This window comes from Octopus bimaculoides, chromosome 18 (assembly GCF_046866305.1).
Source record: "Octopus bimaculoides isolate indiv1 chromosome 18, ASM4686630v1, whole genome shotgun sequence".
NCBI lineage: Eukaryota > Metazoa > Mollusca > Cephalopoda > Octopoda > Octopodidae > Octopus > Octopus bimaculoides.
The window spans coordinates 16,417,957-16,441,956 of record NC_142945.1 but is presented as its reverse complement, the minus strand read 5'-3'; the positions used below and the strand labels follow the sequence as shown (position 1 = coordinate 16,441,956).

At 35.7% G+C, this 24,000-nt stretch overlaps 1 protein-coding gene across 1 annotated transcript in view; it reads right to left on the bottom strand.

Moving 5' to 3' along the window:
• The window catches only part of LOC106871191 (N-acetylglucosamine transporter UNC93A), a 161,554-nt gene that overhangs the window by 13,544 nt on the left and 124,010 nt on the right, over positions 1 to 24,000 (bottom strand). The window contains exon 3 of the mRNA XM_014917533.3: positions 8,692 to 8,805. Within this exon, the coding sequence (XP_014773019.1) occupies positions 8,692 to 8,805 (114 nt within the window). The remainder of the gene's footprint in view (positions 1 to 8,691; positions 8,806 to 24,000) is intronic.

Genomic DNA, 24,000 nt, shown 5'->3' with positions numbered 1-24,000 from the left:
ATTTGGACTTTATGTTTGACCTGATATTTGATTTAACGGTCGATCCAATATTTGACCTTATGTTTGACATTATATTTGACTTTTATGTTTGACCTCATTTTTGAGCTGTCGTTAACTAATAGATTACTTGATCAAATTAATCAAAATAGGTTAGTATGAAAAGTGTATATGCCTGCTTGCGTCTACATAGATATATACAACAAATTAACAAGAGCATGGTACATATTAGTGTGTGTGTGTGTGTGTGTGTGTGCTTTGTGTGTGAGAAAGAGAGAGAAAGCGTGAGAGTGATGGGCGGTGGATGAAGTCCAGTATCGAACTAATACTTTATGTATTGACATCCGAATTTGAAAGCTGGTACGAACACTGCATTGGTAATCGATTTGATGCGCTAATGACTCCTTTACCAAAACGCCGCCTTAAGAAGGAGTACTAAAATCTGATGGAAAACGCCAATCACTTTTCCTTCCCATGCCGATGTCCGTGTCCCCCCCCCCGCCCACCCATCCCACCAAAACAAAAAAAAAAAGAAAAGGAGAAAAAGCCATAAAAGTTTTGAAAAAAATCAATAACATATGACAAGTGAGAAAGAGTGAAGAGGGATCCAGCCGCCGTGCACTTCCATGAAAACGCATAAACCAACATCGTTGAGCAAAACAAAAAATCATCAGAATCCATAGAGGGAAATGGAAGATTCAATTAACATCCTAGTAACATTGCGAAGCGGCCCTTTGTTGCATATCCCAAGCCACTAAGCGGTTTGAAAATGCTACATTTGAAAAGGCTAAAACAGATCACATCAATAAGCAACAAGCTTTTTGAAAAACAAAGATTCCTCAGGAGAAAAAACAACTCAATAACACACCAAAGAGTAAAATCTGTCATTAACGAAGGAACCTCTAAGCGATTGTTCATCTTGCTAGAAATAGCACCCAAATTTCCCTTAAATCATATCCTACAAGCCGAAAAGAAAAGAAAAAGAAAAAAGAAAGAGAGAAAGAGCGCACACTGAACAATTAAGTTTTGGATATAGGAGCAAGGGTGGCTATGTGGTAAGAAAGTTTGCTTCCAAACCACATGGTTCAGGGTTCAGTCTCATTGGGTGGCACCTTGGGTAAGTGTTTTCTACTATACCCTCGGACCGACCAAAGACCTGTAAGTGGATTTAGTAGACGGAAACTGAAAGGAGTCCGTCGTATATGTGTGTGTGTGTGTGTGTGTGTTTGTCCACCATCATCGCTTGACAACCAGTGTTGGTGTGTTTACATCCCCGTAAATTAGCGGTTCGGCAAAAGAAATAGATTGCATAAGTACCAAGTTTAAAAACAGATAAAAAAACTGGGGTCGATTCATTCGACTAAAATTATTCAAGGCTGTGCCACAGCATGGCTACATTCTAATGACTGTAAGAAACAAAAAGGTAAAACGTGAAAAAGAGCATTTGCTGAGCCGGAATTGATCTGGGGCTAACCGATATCAAAGACAATCGGTCATTAATCTTAGTTATAGCCAATTTGCCCGAACATAAGTCATTTCTTTACTGCCCACAAGGGGCTAAACACAGAGGGGACAAACGGATTAAATCGATTATAACGACCCCAGTGCGTAACTGGTACTTATTTAATCGACCCCGAAAGGATGAAAGGCAAAGTCGACCTCGGCGGAATTTGAACTCAGAACGTAGCGGCAGACGAAATACCGCTAAGCATTTCGCCCGGCGTGCTAACGTTTCTACCAGCTCGCCACCTTAGAGAAATAGAAATAACATAAGTTATTTCTATTAAATAAAGGGCTGCAATTTGTTATATACTCATTCTTAGTTTGAGCATTTTAATACCAATCATACTGGTTTCAAATTTTTCGCACAAGTGGGTAAGTCGATTACATCGACTCCAGTGTCCCATTGATACTTATTTTGTGGCCCCACGAAAATAAAAGGCAAAGTCAATCTCGACAGAATTAGAACTCAGAACATAAAGTTGGACGAAATGCTGTTAAGCATTTTGCCCAGCGTGCTTACGACTCTGCCAGCTAACCGCCTTAAAATTGCAACCTGATTAATTAAAACAACGGGGAGTAGTATCTTGAAAACCACCTCCCGTAGAACAATAACTTCATACGCTTATTCATAGGACAGAATAAGCAGAAAACATGGATTCTTCTGAATGATTACAAATAGTTTTAATAGACCCCCATTGCATGAAGAAGCTGCCAGTGTTACTGAAAAAAATAATAATAATAGGGACAGCCTATGTATATCATAATAAGATAACACACCCGTGGTTTAGCCCAATTGCATAAATATAGGGTGTCACTACTATTGTCCCGAACCGACCAATCCCTTGTGAGTGAATTTGGTAGACGGAAACGATGCGCGCGCGTGCATATGTGTGTATTTTTGTTACAACCATTGTTAGTTTGTCTACGTCCCGTAACTTAGCACTTCAACAAAAAGAGTAAGTATTAGACTTTAAAAAATAAGTACCGGGGGTCGATTTGTTCGACTAAACCCTTCAAGGTAGTGCCCCAGCACAACGGCAGTCCAATGACCGGAAGCAAGCAAAATATACAAGATATAACATCAGAACATTGCAGATTTCTCATATAAGAATGTTTCATATATTGGGGAAGTATTATATAGGAGAAACTGGACAACTCTGAAAAAGTTTGAATAAGTGAGCACCAGAAAGTCTTGAAGAATAGGAGGAAGATGAATTATAGGAACGTTTAAACGTATATGGTGAAAAAAAGAATAACATAGAATGACGCAGCCATTACGGATACAGAAATTCAAAGTGGAAATTTAGAGAGAAGCAGTACGTACAATAGTTGCTGAATTACGCACTTAGTAAAACCAGAGTTGATATCAACTTAATATACAGGGTGTCCACAAAGTCTGGGTACATGGAGTAAATAAAATCATAACATAAACAATTAAATATAAGATATAATAATTTCTTAAAGTGTGTGTTAATTCCCATGTGAGTACATGGAGTAAATAAAATCATAACATGAACAATTAAATGTAAGAAATAATAATTTCTTAAAGTATGTGTTAATCCCATGTACCCAGACTTTGTAGATGCCGTTACCGAAAGCTAACTATAAATAAATTTAATAATAATTGTAAATACGTCTGTGGCCTACTTCATAAAAACGTTATAATCCCTCATTTACAAATAAAAGTTCCACGTCCGAAACAAGGGTATATACACTACGTTATCATAAATAAGACAACCGCTGATAAAAATCAAATGGATCGAAACATAATGTAGATGTAAAGACTTTAAAGACGAGACTTGATAAATTATAATCCGAAAAATTAAATAGTCCAGAACATCATAATTATAATTATAATCGATCCAAATGACTTGCAAAAGAAGCAAAGTTTCGCAAATAAATAAATAGCATCAAAATAATGTTACTGCTTGACGCTTGACGGCGGTAACCGATTAAAAGGCAAAAGAATAATGACTGAAGTGTAATCATTAATCAGTAATCATTAATCATTAGCAAAATAGTAATAACAAGAAATTTTATACTTCATAACTTCAGTAATAATAGTACTTTGAGACATTCCTAGAACAAAATCTTCAAGGCGAACATCCAAGCGACAAATCAACCAGCCAACCAATCAAAAAGTCGGGCGAGCGAGCAAATAAACGGGATGGAAGTGGAGGCATTTAACGTTTTGATGGTTGAACAACGGTTAAAAAACATGAAGCCGTGGTTAGAATTGATGGTAAATGATGATAGTGATGGTGGTGATGGTGGCGATGGTAGCGTTGTCGGTGGCCCTGGAGGGGAACGGCAGGAGTATACAACGACTATAACTCACTGTCGCTGTACACTGCGATGTAAGGATTCGAGACAACGGCTTTTAGTTTAGCTTTGTTTTTATTATGTTTTTTTAATTTTTATTTTATTGAGGGATTAATGAATGTGTAAAAGCTTTCCTCGTTAAGAAATTAATTTTTCACTGTTTTTCCGCGCGATTTGAAGAGAGAGAGAAAAAAAAGTACAACAAAAAAATAAAGGCAAAAAAATCTAACAAACATTTTTGTCAGTTTATGTATTTAGTTGCATTTATTATTATTATTATCATTATTATTATTATTATTATTATTATTATTATTATTATTATTATTATTATTATTATTATCATTATCATTATTATTATTATTATTATTAATATTATTATTATCATTATTATTATTATTATTATTTTTATCATTATTATTATTATTATTATTATTATTATTATTATTACTAATATTATTATTATTATTATTATTATTATATTTATCATTATTATTATTATTATTATTATTATTATTATTATTATTATTATTATTATTATTTTTATCTTTATTATTATTATTATTATTATTATTATTATTATTATTATTATTTTTATCATTATTATTATTATTATTATTATTATTATTATTATTATTATTATTATTATTATTATTATTAGTTTCAGTTTAAGTTCTGTTTAAAAAAAATTTAATTCCTTACATCCGTCTCCTCCTGCTTCCACTATTAACTAACTATACACCAGAAAAAAAGCAAAAAAAGCACTAAAGCAAAATCCCTAGCTCACTCATAACAACCATGCACGCGCGCGCGCGCGCACAGATGCGCACACAAATGCGCACACAATTGCGCACATACATGCGCGCGTGCGTACACGCACGTGCCCACAGACGTACATACGCACACACAAGCACTCATATACAGAATAGCTTCAACACACACGCACATACCGACATACGCACAAACGCACACACAGAGGCCCGTATTTGAACGCAAGCATACAGCTATACATACACTTAAGCTCAGAAGCATCTAATCGGATGCGTACGCATACACACACGCATCATAAACACAGATACGCACACATTGACCAAATACGCGCGCCCGCGCGATATTGATTTGTGACATAGACACAAGGCTACAAATTGGGCGGGAAGAACATAATCGATTACATCGATTACTTTATTTTACCGATAGCATAAGGATGAAAGGCAAAGTGGGATTTCAACTCAGAACGTTGCAAAACGTCATTAAATACCACAAGGCATACTGACTATCGCTCTACCGACCCTGCCAGCTTACACCCTTATCTACTAATGAGAGAACCTCTACTTGATTGTTTGACCTGCTAGAAACAACAACTGAATCTCCGTCAAATCACAACTAATTGTTTTCGAAATAAACGTAGGACATAATGGTTTCTGGCAGAGGTTAAATAAATCGAATCTTAGTACTTATTAACTGATACATTATTTTATATCAAGCTCAGAAGATCGAATGGCGAAGCTGACTTTAATGAGATTTGAACTCAAAACGTAAAGACCCGAAACTAACACCGCGAGATATTTTGTTCGACGCTCTAACGATTTTGGCAATCATCTCTAGCATATTGGATAATAATGATTTCAAATTTTGGCGCAAGGCCAGAAATTTCTGGGGTGGGGTAAGTCGATTACATTGACCCCAGTGCTTATCTGGTACTTGTTTTATCGACCCCGAAAGGATGAAAGGTGAAGTCGACCTCGGCGGAATTTGAACTCAGAACGTAAAGGCGGACGAAATACCGCTAAGCATTTTCCCCGGCGTGCTAACGATTCTGCCATCTCCCTGCCTTGGCATATTGGATAATAATGATTTCAAATTTAAGCACAAAGGCAACGATTTTGAGGGAAGGGGCAAGATCGACATACTAATACTTGACACTATATTTCACGTTGTTCCAGTTCACTGATATAGAAACGAGTCGCACCGTTGCTGGTGCCAAGATGTATCGGCCTTTGCCTTTCCCCTAGATAACATTGGTGGATAACATTATGCCACTGCTGGTCTTCCATAAACAACCTTGCCCGGACTTCGGAGGGTAACTTTCTAGGTGCAATCTCATGGTCATTCATGACTGAAGGGGTTCTTTATCCTTTATATATATATATATATATATATATATATATATATATATATATATATATATATATATATATATATATATATATATATATATATATATATATTTATATATATATATACAACGGGCTTCCTCACAGTTTCCGGCTACGAAATAAGATCACAAAGCATTAGTCACTTGGGGTCCTTGAAGATGAAACTTGCCCAAGGTACTGCCTGTGCAATGGGACAGAACCCAAAATCATGCAGTTGCAAAGCGGCCTTCTTGATCACACATTCATTACAAAAAACCGGGATAGTCATAGCCAGAACGCTTTCGATTATAGCTCTGTTCTAAGGCGGTGAGCTTGCAGAAACGTTAGTACGCCGGGCGAAATGCTTAGCGGTATTTCGTGCGTCTTTGCATTCTGAGTTCAAATTCCACCGAGGTCGACTTTGCCTTTCATCCTTTCAGGGTCGATAAATTAAGTACCAGTTGCGTACTGAGGTCGATCTAATCGACTGGCTCCCTCTCCAAAAATTTCGGGCGTTGTGCCTAGTATAGAAAAGAAAAGATTATAGCTCTGTTCGCTTATTTGCAGACTTCGGGTTAAACAACAACCCAAAGAAGAAGAAAAAGAAAAACAACAACACATACTCTACAGAATATTAAAATTAGAACAAAATCAAACATGTAAAAACAAACCTACACACAACAAAAATAAATAAAAAGTAAAATAAAAAGAATAAAGAAAGAAACAAAGAAAACAAAAACAATAACAAAAACGGACGATTTCCACTAATAATGTAAATCGTTTTAAATACGTTTGATGCGGGCGCCATTTTCTTGCTAATTGTTAAATCCGATTTCCCGTCGCACCCAAGTCGAAAGTGGTTCCATAAAGCCGAGACATATCGATTTCTATCTTAGGCACGAGGCCACAAATCTTGAGGGAATGGGAATAGTTAATTATAATGACTCTTAGTACTTGACTGGGACTTATTGTTTTATGGTGAGGTTTCACATATGTAATACAGCGAGTTGAAACAAAAAACAAAAAAACAAAAAAACAACAACCAAAAAAACAAAACAAAAAACAAAAAAAACAAAAAACACACAGACCCAAAACAAAAACAAAACAAATAAAGCATTCCCATTAACTGAGATTATCTAAGCAATTAGTTGACAAAACCTTCCTTGAGGGGTATATTTAAAACCTGAAAGAAAAAAAATAAGGAGCTCATCATGTAAGAGAGATAACTTCCATGTTGATCGCAAATTGGTTGACAATATAGATAACGTAGGAAAGGCAGCGTGTTGGCTGAACCGTTAGCACGCCGGGCAAAATGTTTAGCAGCGTTTCGCCTGGCTTTACGTTGTGAGTTCAAATTCGGTCGCGGCCAGCTTTACCTTTCGTCTTTTGGGGTTAATAAAATAAGTTCCGGTTGAACACTGGGGTCTACATAATCGTCTTATACCCTCCCCCGAAATTGCTGGGCTTGTGCCAAAATTTGAAATCAATATAGATAATGTAAGTTGAAGTGGTATTTGTAAAGTCTATGGGTGAAATCAACGGACATGCTTTAGTGTTATTAAACTTTTTCGATGAAAGACTATTCCACAGTTGGCAAGACAAAGAAAGGTCTACACACACAGACACTATGGCACCGGCCGAATAATACCTTCCACATGAATTTAGTAGATATAAGTCGTCTGAAAGGCGGTTGTGTATGTCTACGCGTGTCTATTCTTTTACTTGTTTCAGTCATTTGACCGTGGCCATGCTTGAGCACCGTCTTGAAGGGTTTTAGTCGAACAAATCGACTCCAGAACTTATTCTTTAACTGACGTAAACACACCGAAACCAGTTGTCAAACGGTGACAGAGGGACAAACACAGACACAAAGACACTCACACACATAGATATATACATATATACACATACAACGGGCTTCTTTCAGTTTCCGTCTACCAAATCCACCCACAAGGTTTGGCTGGCCCGAGGCTAGAAGACACTTGTCCAAGGTGGCACGCAGTGGGATTTAACTCGGAACCATGTGGTTGGGAATCAAGCTTCTTGCCACACAGCTACGCATGCGCCTTTGTATGTCTTTATTCTTTTTTCCACACACCGCTTGACAAGCAATGTTGATTTGTCTGCGACTCCGTAACTTAGCAGCTTGGCTTAAACCAACTGATAGAATAGGTACTAGACTTTAAAAGAATAAGTACCGGTATTAATTCGATCGATTAAGAAAACCAATTCAAGGCGGTGCCTCAGCAAGTAAAAGTGTGTACATGTACATGCAGGCACACACAGATACACATACACATATGTGTGCGTGCGTGCATGTGTATGTGTGTGTGTGTGTAGAGAGAGAGAGAGAGAGAGAGAGAGAGAGAGAGAGAGAGAGAGAGAAGAGAGAGAGAGAGAGAGAGAGATCGAAACAGACAGAAGGTTATGTAGTGACGCTAATGATAAGTAACAAGATAGTTGAACGTTCTGCATAGTATAGGTTCTCATAATATTGGGTCTCACAGTATAGGGTCTTATAGTATAGGGTCTTATAGTATAGGGTCTCATAGTATAGGGTCTTATAGTAAAAGGTCTCATAGTATAGGATCTTATAATATAGGTTCTCATAGTACAGGGTTCTCATAGTATAGAGTGTTATAGTATAAGGTCTTATAGTATTGGGTCTCATAGTATAGGCTCTTATTGTTGCAATATAGGGGTAAATGAGAAAAAAGTGGTACTTAAAATTACTTACCCTATTGAAATCGGCGTAAATGAAACCTTGCTGTAATCCCGTAAAAACCAATAATGGAATCAAAAGTCGAAAGGTCTTGTGCGAAAACATGAGTGAGACGTGTTGACATATTAACTGGAATGAAAAACATAATGAAAAACAATGAGGTAAACTGCAATTTAAGAATTGTAATGAAGAGCAAATTGTAAATTACATTTTTAGAATATTTAATGTAAATAGCATATGTGAATAATACTTTTGGACAGTCATTATGAACCTGAACATCTAAATTGTAAACATGGTGTTTCTTGGTGGCCAATAAGGGAGAAAATCATTTCTACCTAATATTTGGTGGGATTAGAATTTTGAAAGTTAAAACCGAGGAACAGCAAAGATGCATAGAACATACGTATTTATTATTATTTTTTTGCTTATACATAGGCGCAGGAGTGGCTGTATGGTAAGAAGTTTACTTTAGAACAACCATGTGGTTCCAGGTTCAGTTCCACTGTGTGACACCTTGGATAAGATTTTTCTACTATAGCCTCGGACTGACCAAAGCCTTATGAATGGATTTGACAGACGGAAACGGAAAAAGAAGCCCGTTGTATATATATATATATATATATATATATATATATATATATATATATATATATATATATATATATATATTGGAAGGTTTGGAGGTGATGTACAGGAATTATACATTAGAAAAAAATAATAATCAGGTACTCAGATGTGACATATGAATAAAAATCTGTAAATATACAACCGTCCAGACATCTGAGTACCTGATTATTATTTTTTTCTAATACATACATACATACACACACACACACACACACACACACACACACACACACACACACACACATATATATATATATATATATATATATATATATTATAAACAGTTACCTCCCTTGAAACCAGTTGTCTCATCCATTGGCCACTGGATGGCGCACGTCGTGGTGTTGCTTTGTAAGAGAGTTAAATCTATAGCTTTTGGATGGCGCACCCAAAGTGATTAGACGTATTTTCTTTCCGCTGCGATTCAAGTGAAGTAACAGTCACAAACATAACCACCTCTTATGTATATGAATACGAACGCACAGAAACTGCCTTTATCTCTCTATGTACAAATACTGTAATTTGCATGCAGTATAAAGATTAAAACAACTTGGGGCCGTATTTGCAAATTCTTATCGTCTTTTTATTTTTGTATTTGGAAAATGTCTACCGTCTACGTTTCAGCTTTCTTTGTTAGGAGGAAAAGTTCCTAATATATATATATATATATATATATATATATATATATATATATATATATGAGAATATACGAAAAAACAACAACAGACGAGGACAGGTGGTGTAAATAACAAAAGGATGTATTAGTGTGATGCTCGGGAATACGGAAAGTATTTGACGTTTCGAGCTACGCTCTTCAACAGAAAGAATACGGAGACAAGGAGAAAAACACGGAGAAAAAAAATGAATAGTGTCCATATATATATATATATATATATATATATATATATATATATATATATATATATATATATATATATGTATGTATGTATTTGTATATTTAGATCTCTACCAAATATTTGGTAAAAATATTGTACCTGTTATCAACGTAGCAAGATTCTCGTATGAAAGGTTGTTTATCATACAATTTTGTGTGCATATCAAATTAATATATATATATATATATATATATATATATATATATATATATATATATATATATATATATATATATATATATATATATATATATATATATATATATATATATATATATATGTATGTATGTCTGTATTGTGTGTGTGTGTGTGTGTGTGTTTGGCACCAGCCACCTCTTGACAATCGGTATTGGTGTGTTTACATCCGCCTAATCTAACAGTTCGGCAAAAAAGACCGATAGAATAAGTATCAGGTTAAAAAAAAAAGTAAGTGCTGGAGTCGATTCATTCGGCTAAAATTCTATAAGGCGGTGCTCCAGCATGGCCACAGTCTAATGACTGAAATAAGTACAAGAAGAAAAAAAAAAGATATTACAAAGTCCATAAAGGTAATCACATATGTAATGCCATTTCGTTCTTTTTAGAAATCGTCGAACCATATTAAAGAACTACAACATGTAAATTATATTTATAATTATAATTATATTTAATTATACACAGAGAACTACAAGTTGCCAGTGATATTTTTATTTGGAATTATAGTGAAGAGTACTAAAATACATAGCATATATATTTGAAATTATAATGTAGGGGACTACAAAATAGAAATGATATTCTTGGAATTGTAATATAGGATTGTGAGATGCAAATTATACTTCCAGAACTACAAAGTACAACCACAAGATCATTTACTTTTTATCTTTTACTTGTTTCAGTAAGTGTTTTGTACTATAGAGTAGGACCCTGTGAGTGAATTTGGTAAACGGAAACTGAAAGAAGCCTGTCGTCTATCTATCTATCTATCTATCTATCTATCTATCTATCTATCTATCTATCTATCTCTTTCTACATATCTATCTCTTTCTATCTATCTATCTATCTATCTATCTATCTATCTATCTATCTATCTATCTATCTCTTTCTACATATCTATCTCTATCTATCTATCTATCTATCTATCTATCTATCTATCTATCTATCTATCTATCTATCTATCTATCTATCTATCTATCTATCTATCTGTGTGAGTGTGTGTGTGTGTGTGTGTTTCTCTGTGTGTTTGTCCTCGCTTGAGAACCAGTGTTGATGTGTTTACGTCCCCGTAACTTAACGGTTCGGTAAAGGGAACGATAGAGTAAGTACCAGTCGACTCATTCGATAAAAAATTCTTCAAGGTGCTTCAGCATGGCAGCAGCTTAATCACTGGAACAAGCAGAAGATAAAAGATGTAAGAGATATATAAGGGAAACAGGCAAAAGACTAAAAGAGTACATATGAATGTATATATACGCACATGCATACATACATGCAGATATCTGAATACACACATCCTATCCATATATGTGTGTGTGTGTGCAAATACATATATTCATACACATCGATATGTGAATGGTACGAGAACAGCGCAGCTGGTTCAATTTCATGTATTTCATTTCTCGAAGATCGATGAAATATTTACCAGTAATGTACTAGATTGATTGAAATCGTTATAACATGTTGTTAAAAAGCTATGCTCCGAGAGCGGCTGGAGAATAGGGCAAGGAAAGGTTGAAGAAGCAGAAACATTATAGAAAGCAAAGAAATAAAAGGAAGGAAAAAAGAGAAAGAAGAGAGAGATAGAGGGAGGAAGAGAGACGGAGAGAAAGTGAGAGAGAGAGAGAGAGAGAGAGAGAGAGATAGAGAGAGAAGAGAGAGAGAAAGAGAAAGAGGGAGAGAAAAAGAAAGAGGGAGAGAGAGAGGAAGAGTGACAGAGGGAAAGTGAGAGAGAGAGAGAGAAGAGGGAGAAAGAAAGGAGGTGAGCTTGATGAGTTCGGCACGTTTAGCTGATCCGTGCCAGGCTCTTCGGCGCCTGCAGAGACATGAAAAACTGCCAAATTATAGCTTAGATTTCCAAATCTCATTATGTTGGCAGGTCACGGTGTGCAGCAGAATCTGTGGTGGTATGATATTGGTGATAAGACTAGGTCACAAGTTCATATAAGGTCACCAACGATCTCAATATAACCATTTAATACTCGTTCTCTTGAGTCAAATGTAATGGAAGAAAGCAGACGATTTTAGTGTAAGCCACGATCCAGCATTTATTTTATCAGCTATCATTTAGTTTATTTTATTGTTGGAGTGTATTTCTGTGTGTGCGTACGTATGTACGACTCGTGTTTATGTTCAGTTTCTTAGTTGTTTTTCAAATGTATTCATGTTCTTTGTTTATAAGTAGTTTTAATGACTTTCTAAATACTCACTATTGTTCTCCTTCTCAGACGTCATACTATTTGCGCTCGTAGGATTAACTGACACCCCAAGTACTTTTAGGAGCAAAATAAGTAAATAAATAAACTGCGAACAAGGGAAGGGACAAGGTAAATTAAGTTTTATGTTGTAGAGAAGAAACAGAAGAATACTTGACGCTTCACATGGTGGGCTTTCGTCACAAAAGAAGTAAAAAATCAAGTTCTGTAAAATACAGTGTTTACAACGAATACCATTGAGTGAATATCCATTTTCACCATGTAGTCTAAACTATAAACAATGTTTTTACGAAACTTCTGCTTTTTCTCCGCTTTTTCTTACTGAAGGACAGCATGCGAAACGTTCAACTTTTAGTGGGTAGCATGAAGTAATTTTTCAGTGAGATTGAATGAAAATTGAACCGAAGGAAGGAAAAAGGAGATAAAAAATATTGTTCGGTATTTCTAATATATTTTTTTTATTCACCGCCAGCTATTTTTCATTTAAGCAACGGCTGCTCAGGTTTATAGTAAATAGTTACATAATGACTGGTTGCTTCAAGTGTTATTTGAATGCTGTTACTTTGCTAAACTACATTAAGAGAGAGAGAGAGGGAAGAGAGAGAAGTGGAGAGAGGGAGAGAGAGAGAAGTGGAGAGAGGGAGAGAGAGAGAGAGAGAGACAGAGAGAGAGACAGAGAGAGAGAGACAGAGAAGTGGCTTTGAACTGACCATTGCTGGACTGACATACAGTCAACTAAACAAGCGGTTACCTATTAATCACGTGACTAAAAAGCTTCTAGATTGTTCTTTTTACTCTAAAGAGAAGAAACGGAGACACAACAGCGAGGTCATTGATCTTTTGACAGCAAATTCAATGGATGTAAAACAACAGTCGTTGTAACTGTGTGGGCAGATTCGTACGCGTAGATAAATCTAGGCTAAAAATAGAATTGTTGACCAGATTTCTTATTTGCACCAAAACATGCAAAATTCAATTCTCGACAAAACCGATCCGTTACAAACTCACCCCTTTTTATTTCCTTATGACGTAAAATTCCTCACTCTTAACACATATTCACAGTTTTCTTTTCGGTTCCTGAAACTCTTTTTTTTTTTAATATCGCATTAACATATCCTGAAGCAAACTTCTAGGTTACAACTGTATCTGTATTATTTCACGAACTAATCATTGCCTCGTTGTCGTACATCAGTTCAAAATATCTCACATCAACCCAGTTTCCGTATATATATACATATAAACACACACACACACATACACACACACACTCACACACATACACGCACACACACTCCCTCTCTCTCACACACACAAATATATAGACGTATACAAGTATATGCATATATACATTTACACACTCACACATACATTTATGTGCTTTTAGATATGAATATAAGTACATACACGTACAGCTCTGTATGAATATACTTGCATATATATTTACATATATATGCAAGTATACATGACTACATACACACACATATATGTATATATATATGTATATGTATATGTATATGTGTGTGTGTGTGTGTGTGTGTGTGTGTGTGTGTGTGTGTGTGTGTGTGTGTGTGTATATTTGGGAGTGCGGTTGAATATTAGTTATGCGATGACGTGGCGATGACATCAATACGTGGCGAGGCACTTAGCTGATCCCTGATTATAATTATGTATATATTTTGTATATATATATATACATACTAGCAGAGATACTCGGCGTTGCTCGGGATTAAAATGGCATAGTTTTTTTATTGTTTTACTTGTTTCGGTCATGTGCTGTGGCACCACCTTTAGTCAAAGAAATCGACCTCAGGAGGTATTTTTGTGTAAGCCTAGTACTTATTCTATCGGTTTGTTTTGCCAAACGGCAATGTACACACAGCAACGTCAGTTGTCAGGCGATGGTGGTAAACACATACGCACACACACACACACACACACACACACACACACACACACACGCACACACACACATACATACATACATGCATACATATATACATATATATATATATATGCATATATATACATATATATAAATACATATATGCATATATATATATACATATAAATCTATCCATTTCCAAGTAAGTTTATCTTAATAATTCCGATGCAACTCTATTTTCTACTCTTTCACTCTCCCCTCTCGTTTCCTCCCTCATCCTTTCTCTAATTCTTTTCCTCTCCCCTTCATCGTTCTCTATCTGTCCCTCTCTCTTTATTACGCTTCCTCCTTTACTCACTCTTTGCTCACACGTGACCATCGGCCATCTTTCTTTTCCTAACTTGAGCTTCTTTCCTTTTGAAAAAGTTCATATTCAATGTTTTCGTTTTTCGTATTTCATGTTGTTTACGTTTTTATGATGTTTTGTACCCATATATGCATATGTGTATACAAATATATGTAAGTATGTACACTTATGTCTGTATATATGCATATATATATATGTGCAGATTAGTTTCACTATGTACATATTATATACATATTGAAAGTATTAATAGTGAAAGTATTAAAAGTGAAATATTATCACACATTACAGTAGAGATGTTATTGCTTCACTGTTGACATGTAATACTGAAATAATGTAAGAGATAAGAGATTGCTCTGGGCTCACATTAGGCAAGAAGTTGAAAATTTTTCTGGCCCATAACACTGCATGGACCCAGAGTAAGGCATGCGTAAAATTTGAATGAAATCGGTTGGGTAGTTCTCAAGTTTTAGTGATGCACACATACAGACACGCAGACAGACAGATATACACACATTCTCAGTTTTATATATATATATATCCAAAGTTTCAAATTTATACATTTAAAAAAGAGAGATTCAACACCGGAGTTTTATCCATTTTTTTTCATTCAATGTAAACATTTCTGTGTTTGACTATATTCAACCTTTTTAAATGTATAAACCTTTTTAAATGTATAAACCTTTTTAAATGTATAAACCTTTTTAAATGTATAAACCTTTTTAAATGCATAAATTTGAAACTTTGGAAATATAAACAATGAGAACGATCCTTAAGGAATCTAATCAATGATCCTTTGAGGTGAAATCTTATGCTATATTGGTAACGATTACAGAGTTTACTTTGAAAAATTATGTATATATATACATACATCTCTATGTGTGTGTGTGCATAGGTTCATACACTCACATACTCATGTATACACGCATATTTCTTCATTTCTATTTGGATATTGTAGCGTACTGCTGGATGTATCCGTCTTCAGCCATCTTCCACGCCCTCCTGTCCATTACCGTGCTCGTCAAAACCTGTCATGTATTTCCCCTGATCTCCTTCATGCATTCTTCTATGTTATCTCTCCATCTCGTTTCGTACCTGATCCCTCCCCTCCCCCCTTCTTCCCCATACGTGCTTCTTGTGGAATTTATTCCATGGTTCTTCCATCTATTGACTTCTGTTTTTTGAGTGAATGATCTCCCCATCATCATCATCATTTCATTCCTGCTATTTCTTGAAGTATATCTCTAACTTCTACATTCCGTCTTGTCTCTAATTCCGTATTTTCTCTGCAACATCTATTTCTATTTTTTCAATATAATATTTAACATTCTTCTTTCTACTGGAATACTTCATTGTCCTGATTTTCTTATTTCATTCTCTCGCTGACCTTCTATCTTCCACTCCCTTACACAACTGCTGGTAACACACATTAGTTTTTTTCTTTTTTTTTTCCTCGATCCCTTTTGATCGAACTCCCCCCTTTTTCCCTTCGTACGATCCCTTTTGATCGACACACCCCTACGTTTTTTTTTCTCTCTTTCCCTTCCCCCTCCCAAAAAGAAAAGCTCTACATTGTATTTGTCCCATCTTTGTTGAGCCCTGTGTGGCTAATAAAAGAAATGTATCTATCTATCTATCTATTTATCTATCTATCTATCTATCTATCTATCTATCTATCTATCTATCTATCTATCTATCTATCTACCTACCTATCTATCTAGCTAGCTAGCTAGCTACCTATCTATCTATCTATCTATCTATCTATCTATCTATCTATCTATCTGTCTATCTATCTATCTATCTATCTATCTATCTATCTATCTATCTATCTACATATATATATACATACACAGCTTGTGTGTGTATGTGTGTGTGTGTGCGCGCGCGCATATACGTGTGTACATGTGTGTGTTGAGTTAGTCCTAGACTGAAAGTTATAGTATTATATTCATTCCTTCATCGCGGTCGTTTCGGCAATACATGGTTCAGATACATCATGAATATGAATACAAATAATTATGAAATATTGGTTTCAAATTTTGGCACAAGGTCCGCAATTTCTAGGAAGGGCGTAAGTTGATTACATCGATCCCTGGCACTCAATGAGATAATGAAGCTCAGAGTGATAATGAAGAAGATGATAGTTCTTGAGTGGCGGTATCCTTGGCTCAAGGTTACAGACATCATGCTTCAAAGATAAGGTGATAACGGAGTTATTTGGGGAGACAGACGACAGCGGAAAAAATGAATAAATAAAAAGGAGAAAGAAGCATAGAAAAGGAGATTAAAATGGTTGAAATGATGATGAGAAAAAAAGGGGGTGAAAGGAGACAGTAGAAAGAAGGTTGGCCGGATCGTACGAAAAAGCGTTCTTCAAAGTAGGGCGCTTCTCAAAGGTGGTTTGCAGCCCCGAGGCTGGGATTTCCGGTTATTTACTATGAATCTGCTCCTGAGAAGCTATCTTGAGTTGAGGCAGATATGATTTTTGAGGGCTCTTGTTTTTCGTAGGATCTTGTTCCCTCTCAGTTAAACAAAGACTGCACTATTTAGTTCATATAATATATGGCTTCGTCATCTGGAGCATTCTTTATTTGATGTTGTACTTAATGTTACTGTCTTCCAAAGTCCATATATGCCCTATTAATGTTCTCTTGTCCAGATGATTGAACGCTGACAAATGGTTGTATAACTGGTGCTTAAATCAAACCTAGCCATCCGATAAAACACTTCATCCCCGCCATGGCTTGAAACTGTGCATCAATAATTCCGTTAACATCCGTAAATAAGTAAAATTTCACGCTCCATTTAAATCTCAATATTTGTTGACTTATATAGCACATTGTGTACACACATACAGATATATGCATACGCGCACGCACGCACTCACTCACACACAAACCCATGTATTTCCTATACTGAACGCAACAAAGATTGATACATCTAAATAAATCTTCAGTTGTAATCGTCTGCAAGTGTTAAAATAAAAACGCCGAACAATCCCAAAATATCTCGAATTACAATTTGTTATTCCCCTTTATCTTGGTCCTATTATATCTTCTTTCTAAAATCTATATTCGGTGCTACCGTCTATTATCTTTTTTTTTCTTTCTCTGTCGTCAATTTTTATCTTCTTCCTCCTATTGCCTTCATCATTTCTTCTTCGATATTTTGTTTCGCTTATCTTCTTCTTTGCCGGAAGTATTAATAACTCTCCGAAGAGAAGATACTTGTTTGGATGGTTGGTTCGTTGGTTGGCTTGTGGCTTGTTCGTTGGCAATTGTCAGTGGAATATACGTGTTCTCGTATACATGCAAACATACGTACATATTCACACACACACACACACTGCCCAATCTATGAAAGATCCACATCTTAAATTCTTCTATCTTCTTTTCCATTGCGCTGTACATCGTCCAATTTTATGCCTTGCAGAGAACTAGTGGACGCTTGGTTTCAGTTTTAGATGCAATATTATGTGTTTTGAATTGAAAATATTTTTTATTCTTATAAATGTTGTTCTCGCCTTATCATTCTGTCGCTTGGTGTTGGTGTTGGCTGCTGTGGTCAATGGTTGTCCATATATATATATATATATATATATATATATATAACAACTTAGCGGTTCGGTGACAGAGACCGATTGAATAAGTACATGTCTTATATTAAAAACAAAAGTGATAAGTACTGGGGTTGATTCCTGCGGCTAAAAGTTCTTCAAGGCGGTTTCCCCTGCATGGCCGGAGAATAATGACGGAAACCAGTAAAAGATAAAAGATAAATATATATGTATGTATGTATGTCATTATTCAGTTTATTTCAAGATTTCTTGCAAATAGAGAAAGAACCGGTTTCTAACCTAGATTCAAGGCTCCTTCATTCAACAACAGGGTATTTTTGTATGTATGTATGTATGTATGTATGTATGTATGTATGTATATGCAGATTTGTATGTTTTATGTATGTATGTATGTATGTATATGCAGATTTGTATGTTTTATGTATGTATTCTCATGCATATAGTTGCATATCTAGATATGCTCATAAATATCTAAATGATAAACTTCTGATTTTTACAGTTCCAGTAAGGGACTGGATCTGTAGTCTTCGAATTAGTTTTCTTCTTTCTGGTTTTGAGAAGCCTAATTCCTCAAGACTGGTATTTAAGTCGTGTGTTATATATCCCAGGGCCCCAATAATTACAGGTATAAACCTGAACTTGTAATCTGGATAGATTTCTCAATAGTTCAGCATAGGTGTTCTCTTTGTCACTGATCTTCAGCTTTATGTTAACATCCGCTGGGCAGCTAATTCCACAACTGTGCACAGTTTCTCTTCTCGATTCCCAAATCATTATATCCGGTCTGTTGTGCTTACATTTTATTGAGCTCTTCACTGGGACATTCCACCAGTATTCCTTTTTATCATGAGTGGCTATGGCGTCTGCCATATTGTGGGTTCTTATTTCTTTGTCCTCGGGATTATCCTTCCGACGGATTTCATTATAGAATGTCCTAGCTATAACATCATGTCTCATCGGTATGTATGTATGTATGTATGTATGTATGTATGTATGTATGTATGTATGTATGTATATTACATATATTCTTGTCTCGCAGTTTATTTCTGAAACTCCTATTATTTTTCGAAAGAGATAAACGGAAATAAAGTCACAGGTACAAATTTAGCCAAGAAAAAGTTTAAAATATCACATTTCATATAAATGCCAAAAATAACTGTTACGTAATTAAATGTTATTTTAAATGACGTACCATTCCACCAATATATAACTTGTACGCCATGGCAACAACAATTTATATAATGCTATGTATGCATATGAAAAATATTACATTGTTCTTTATTTTTTATCGTTTACTTCTTTCAGTAACAAATGATCTGCGGCAATGTTGGAGCACCACGTTGAAGGGTTACTAGCCAAACAAATAGAACACTGCTTGTGTCTTTTATGCCTGGTTCTTATTCCATTCGTATCTTTTGCCGAACCGCTAGGTTACGTTGACGAAAATAAACTAACACGGGTTGTCAAATGGTGTGTATGTATGTGGGAACAAACACATATACGACGGGCTTCCACGCAGTTCACGTCAACCAAATTCACTCAGGCTAGGGGCTATAGTAGAAGGCTTGCCCAAGGAGTCGCACAGTGGGACTGAATTAGAAATCACGTGGTTGCAAAGCGAGCTTCTTTACCTCGCAGCCATGCTTTCAATATCTTAAATGATACAGGGCTGTAAGAAAAAGAAAAACAAAAAAAAAACCCACCACCGCTTGACAGCCGGTGTTGGTTTGTTTACGTCCCCATAACTTAGCGGCCCGGCAAAGGAGACCAGCAGAATGAATACTGGGGTCGGTTTGGTCGACTAAACGCTTCGAGTCTCTGCTCCAGCATGGCTGCTGTTATCGTTTCGAATGACTGAAACTGACAAAAGATAACGGAAAGTACATGCAGACATATCTGCGTACCTACCTACCTACCTACCTACCTACCTACCTACCTACCTACCTATAGATATAGTATGACATACAGCGTGAACACACGAATGGTTATCGTGGGAGATTATTGAGTTTCCAACATTAATATCTCAAATACCAGCCTTGTTAAATAACGAATTATTTTTTTCTGATCGCATTCACTGATGTTTTTTTTTTTTTTCAAGATCATAACAACATTTGTTTCAAATTTGAATTTGCCATGCAGAGAATCACAGCAAACAAGATGGATGAACTGCGACGATATTAACAACATCGGTGAAGAAACACAAGAAAGAAGACGACACCGATAAAGCTAAACAGAATTTTATTTGTTGTAGTTATAAGAAGAAATGGAAATTATGAAGTACATTTTCTTAGAATTTTGAACTAAGTAATGACTTGTGTAATTACTATAAATTGGCAAAAACGAAGAGATTCCTCTGTTGGTTATATGAATAGAATAAAATTGTACTGGGACGAACTTCACCCAGAGCTAAATTATTTCACGACAAAACAATTACGCCAGCAAACGACAATTGTTGAACGCAGGAGAAGGATTGTTGATTGTAATTCTATTCCCAAAAGCAAGAACTGTGTACAAATAACGGTAAATGAACATATTCCTAGAACGCACATGCCTACAGTAATTACCAAAGCACGTGCAGCAACACATCAAACTCAGACAGCCAATATGTCACCTCTTGCTACCTGTGGCCATAGCAGTAGCCTCGATAATAAGTGTATCAAGAGCCGGGAGAATAAAGAATATAAACACTTGTAAAGTATTCTTAACAAAATGTTTCAAGTGAAGATTGATTCGTTTCTAAAATTACAATTACAAAACAGACCATACCTAACTTGGATTGATAAGAGACTTAATAGACCTGATGTTGACAGTGATTAACGATATAGGCGGTGAATATTTACTGCAACGTAATGTTCCTTCATTTTGGCAAATAAACGCCTATTTATATTCCCTTTTCACAACTGTTTTAGCAGTATAGTTAAAATACTATAGGAGTAAACAAATGCAAAACGATAGCAAAAATGCCTTCATAGATTTGGAAAACAGAAAAAAGATCATTGATCTGCAGAAGACAATCAACTATGTGGCGACGTTTATCGGATGTAAACAAATGAGCAACTACACATCTCACCAACAAAAATTGCAAAACAAAATAGATAACAATTTGGAGATAGCAAAAAAAGAGAGCATTTGAAAAAACAAATTGATCGCCCTACAATAGATGTTAAAAGCTGTCAGTGAGAAACTTCGTCATTTAAGAGGATAAATGAAAGAAAAATGTTTAACAAGAAATTCCTTTAAAATGAATCAGTAGTCTACAGAGAGACGATGGGTTGGGGAACAGCGAATAAAAAGTTCAGATGCTCCGTCTCAAGAAGATATGGATTTATTCTGGAGTAAAAACTTTCATATATTATACTAAAAGTATGCAGTGTCAGGAAAGTGTAATAAAAACTAGAGAAGAGGCTTGAAAGAGGTACAAATAAATTGACTTTTATCGAGTGTATCTTATCAAAATTTATCAGCATGTCTCACTAAAGATATAATATACAAAGCTGTTAGCGTTGGATGTTAAAAGTCGTAAACATTTAATTACTATCAAAAATTTCCACATCACTGGCGACACTGAGTGCTTCTAACTAAAACCAAAAACAAAGCGATAAGGACTTAATATCGATTCAAACAGCATTAGACTGTCATATATTCCTTCGAAAGCATTTACTAACCTCAAAGTGTTGCAGTGCTTCCATGGCAGAAGTCTGCAGATATGAGGCGAATAAAATCATATGTGGGAAAGAATTTTCTTGGAAAATATTTCTTAACTGATGACAAGAGACACTCACTTGAAGAAGTTGCACAGCTCCAGCCACCACAACAGAACATCTGACAAAAAGGTTTTTCTTTGTAGACATATTATGTATAGCTGTGGTGTCAGGAACCTTCTATTAGTAACAGTAACACATATAACCAGAATAGTATATCTTATGTTAGCCCTCAAATTGAAGAGAAGGCTTTTACAATCAAGTAACTGGAAACAATAGCCCGATGCACAAAAAGCAACACTACTTACTACTTAAGCCCTTCGTTCCCTATGGAGTATAAGTCATCGATAGCGTTTCTTCACTGTTCTCATCTCTGAAATGTCTTTTTTCTCTCAAGTCTTGTCGGTTTTGAATTGTCATCGACACTTCTGCAACTTTGCTGTTTCCTAGGTATGAGTGTTGGCCTTACGCAAACCTGTTTTTAGCTTTGAGAACAGGTGGTCCATATTAGTCTGGCCTCTATCTTTGATTGTTCAGCGTACGAGACACAAGCAGGAACTTGCGTTCCACTGGCATGGCTCTTGGGTTCGTTGAGGTACACAAGCCACCGTACAGGAACAAGGACTGGACCTTGTGGGGGACAAAAGGAATAGGGATTTAAGTAAACATCTATATGTGATAACCAAGGATCAACGGAATTAACGCTGCATTGACGACTGTCCTAAAATCTCCTCTCGACACTATCTGTCTATGCAGCATGTTGTAAAGGTCCAGAACACAATACAAATCAACCCGTAGAAAGAATAGTTCTGGAGAGGAAAATATCAGAAGTTAGAGTGATGTACAGGACATACCCTTAATATATATATAGATAGATAGTGGTGGAATGGTCATATAGAAAACTCTGCAAAATATTAATTTCAAATTTTGGCACAAGGCAAGCAATTACATCGACTCCAGTATTCAGTGGTACTTAATATATCGACTCCGATATACTTAATATATCGACACTTACAAGGCGGCGAGCTGGCAGAAACGTTAGCATGCCGGGCGAAATGCTTAGCGGTATTTCGTCTGTCTTTACGTTCTGAGTTCAAATTCTGCCGAGGTCGACTTTGCCTTTCATCTTTTCGAGGTCGATAAGTTAAGTACCAGTTGCGTACTGGGGTCGATCTAATCGACTGGTCCCACTACCCCAAAATTTCGAGCCTTGGGCCTCGAGTAGAAAAGAATATATCGACACTTACACACGCATATACAAGCATAAGATGATGAATATCGATCGATGAAGCACGCACACATACACACACAAATGTACATATATGTTTATATATACATACATATATATATGCAAACATATACAAATGCATATGTATATATATATGTATATGTGCTATATATATGTATGTGCTATGTATATATGTGCTATATATATATATATATATATATATATATATATATATATATATATCTGCGGCTCTAGGGAGCTTGCTTCCCTTGTCAGTCATTAAGTTTAGTGTACATATATACATGCATGCATAATACATACATACATACATATACACACACATATATTATTTTTAGTTGGCAGAAATTACAAATGACTGAAGGGCCGAGAGTTTCGTGAGATGGCATTTATGAAGTGCCATGCATTAAAGTCTCGGCCATTAAATCACTCTGTAACTTCTGCCAATATAAAATGACATATTTTACTGTTCTGACTTCTATTTATCATGTTTTTACTACAGTACTTGTATATAAAGACATACATACCAACTGTTAGAATTTGCTCTCTTTTGCATCCCTTTTTGGGTTTTGAGATACTTAAACTTTATGCAGCCATCCCACGACACCCTGGACAGGTCGCAG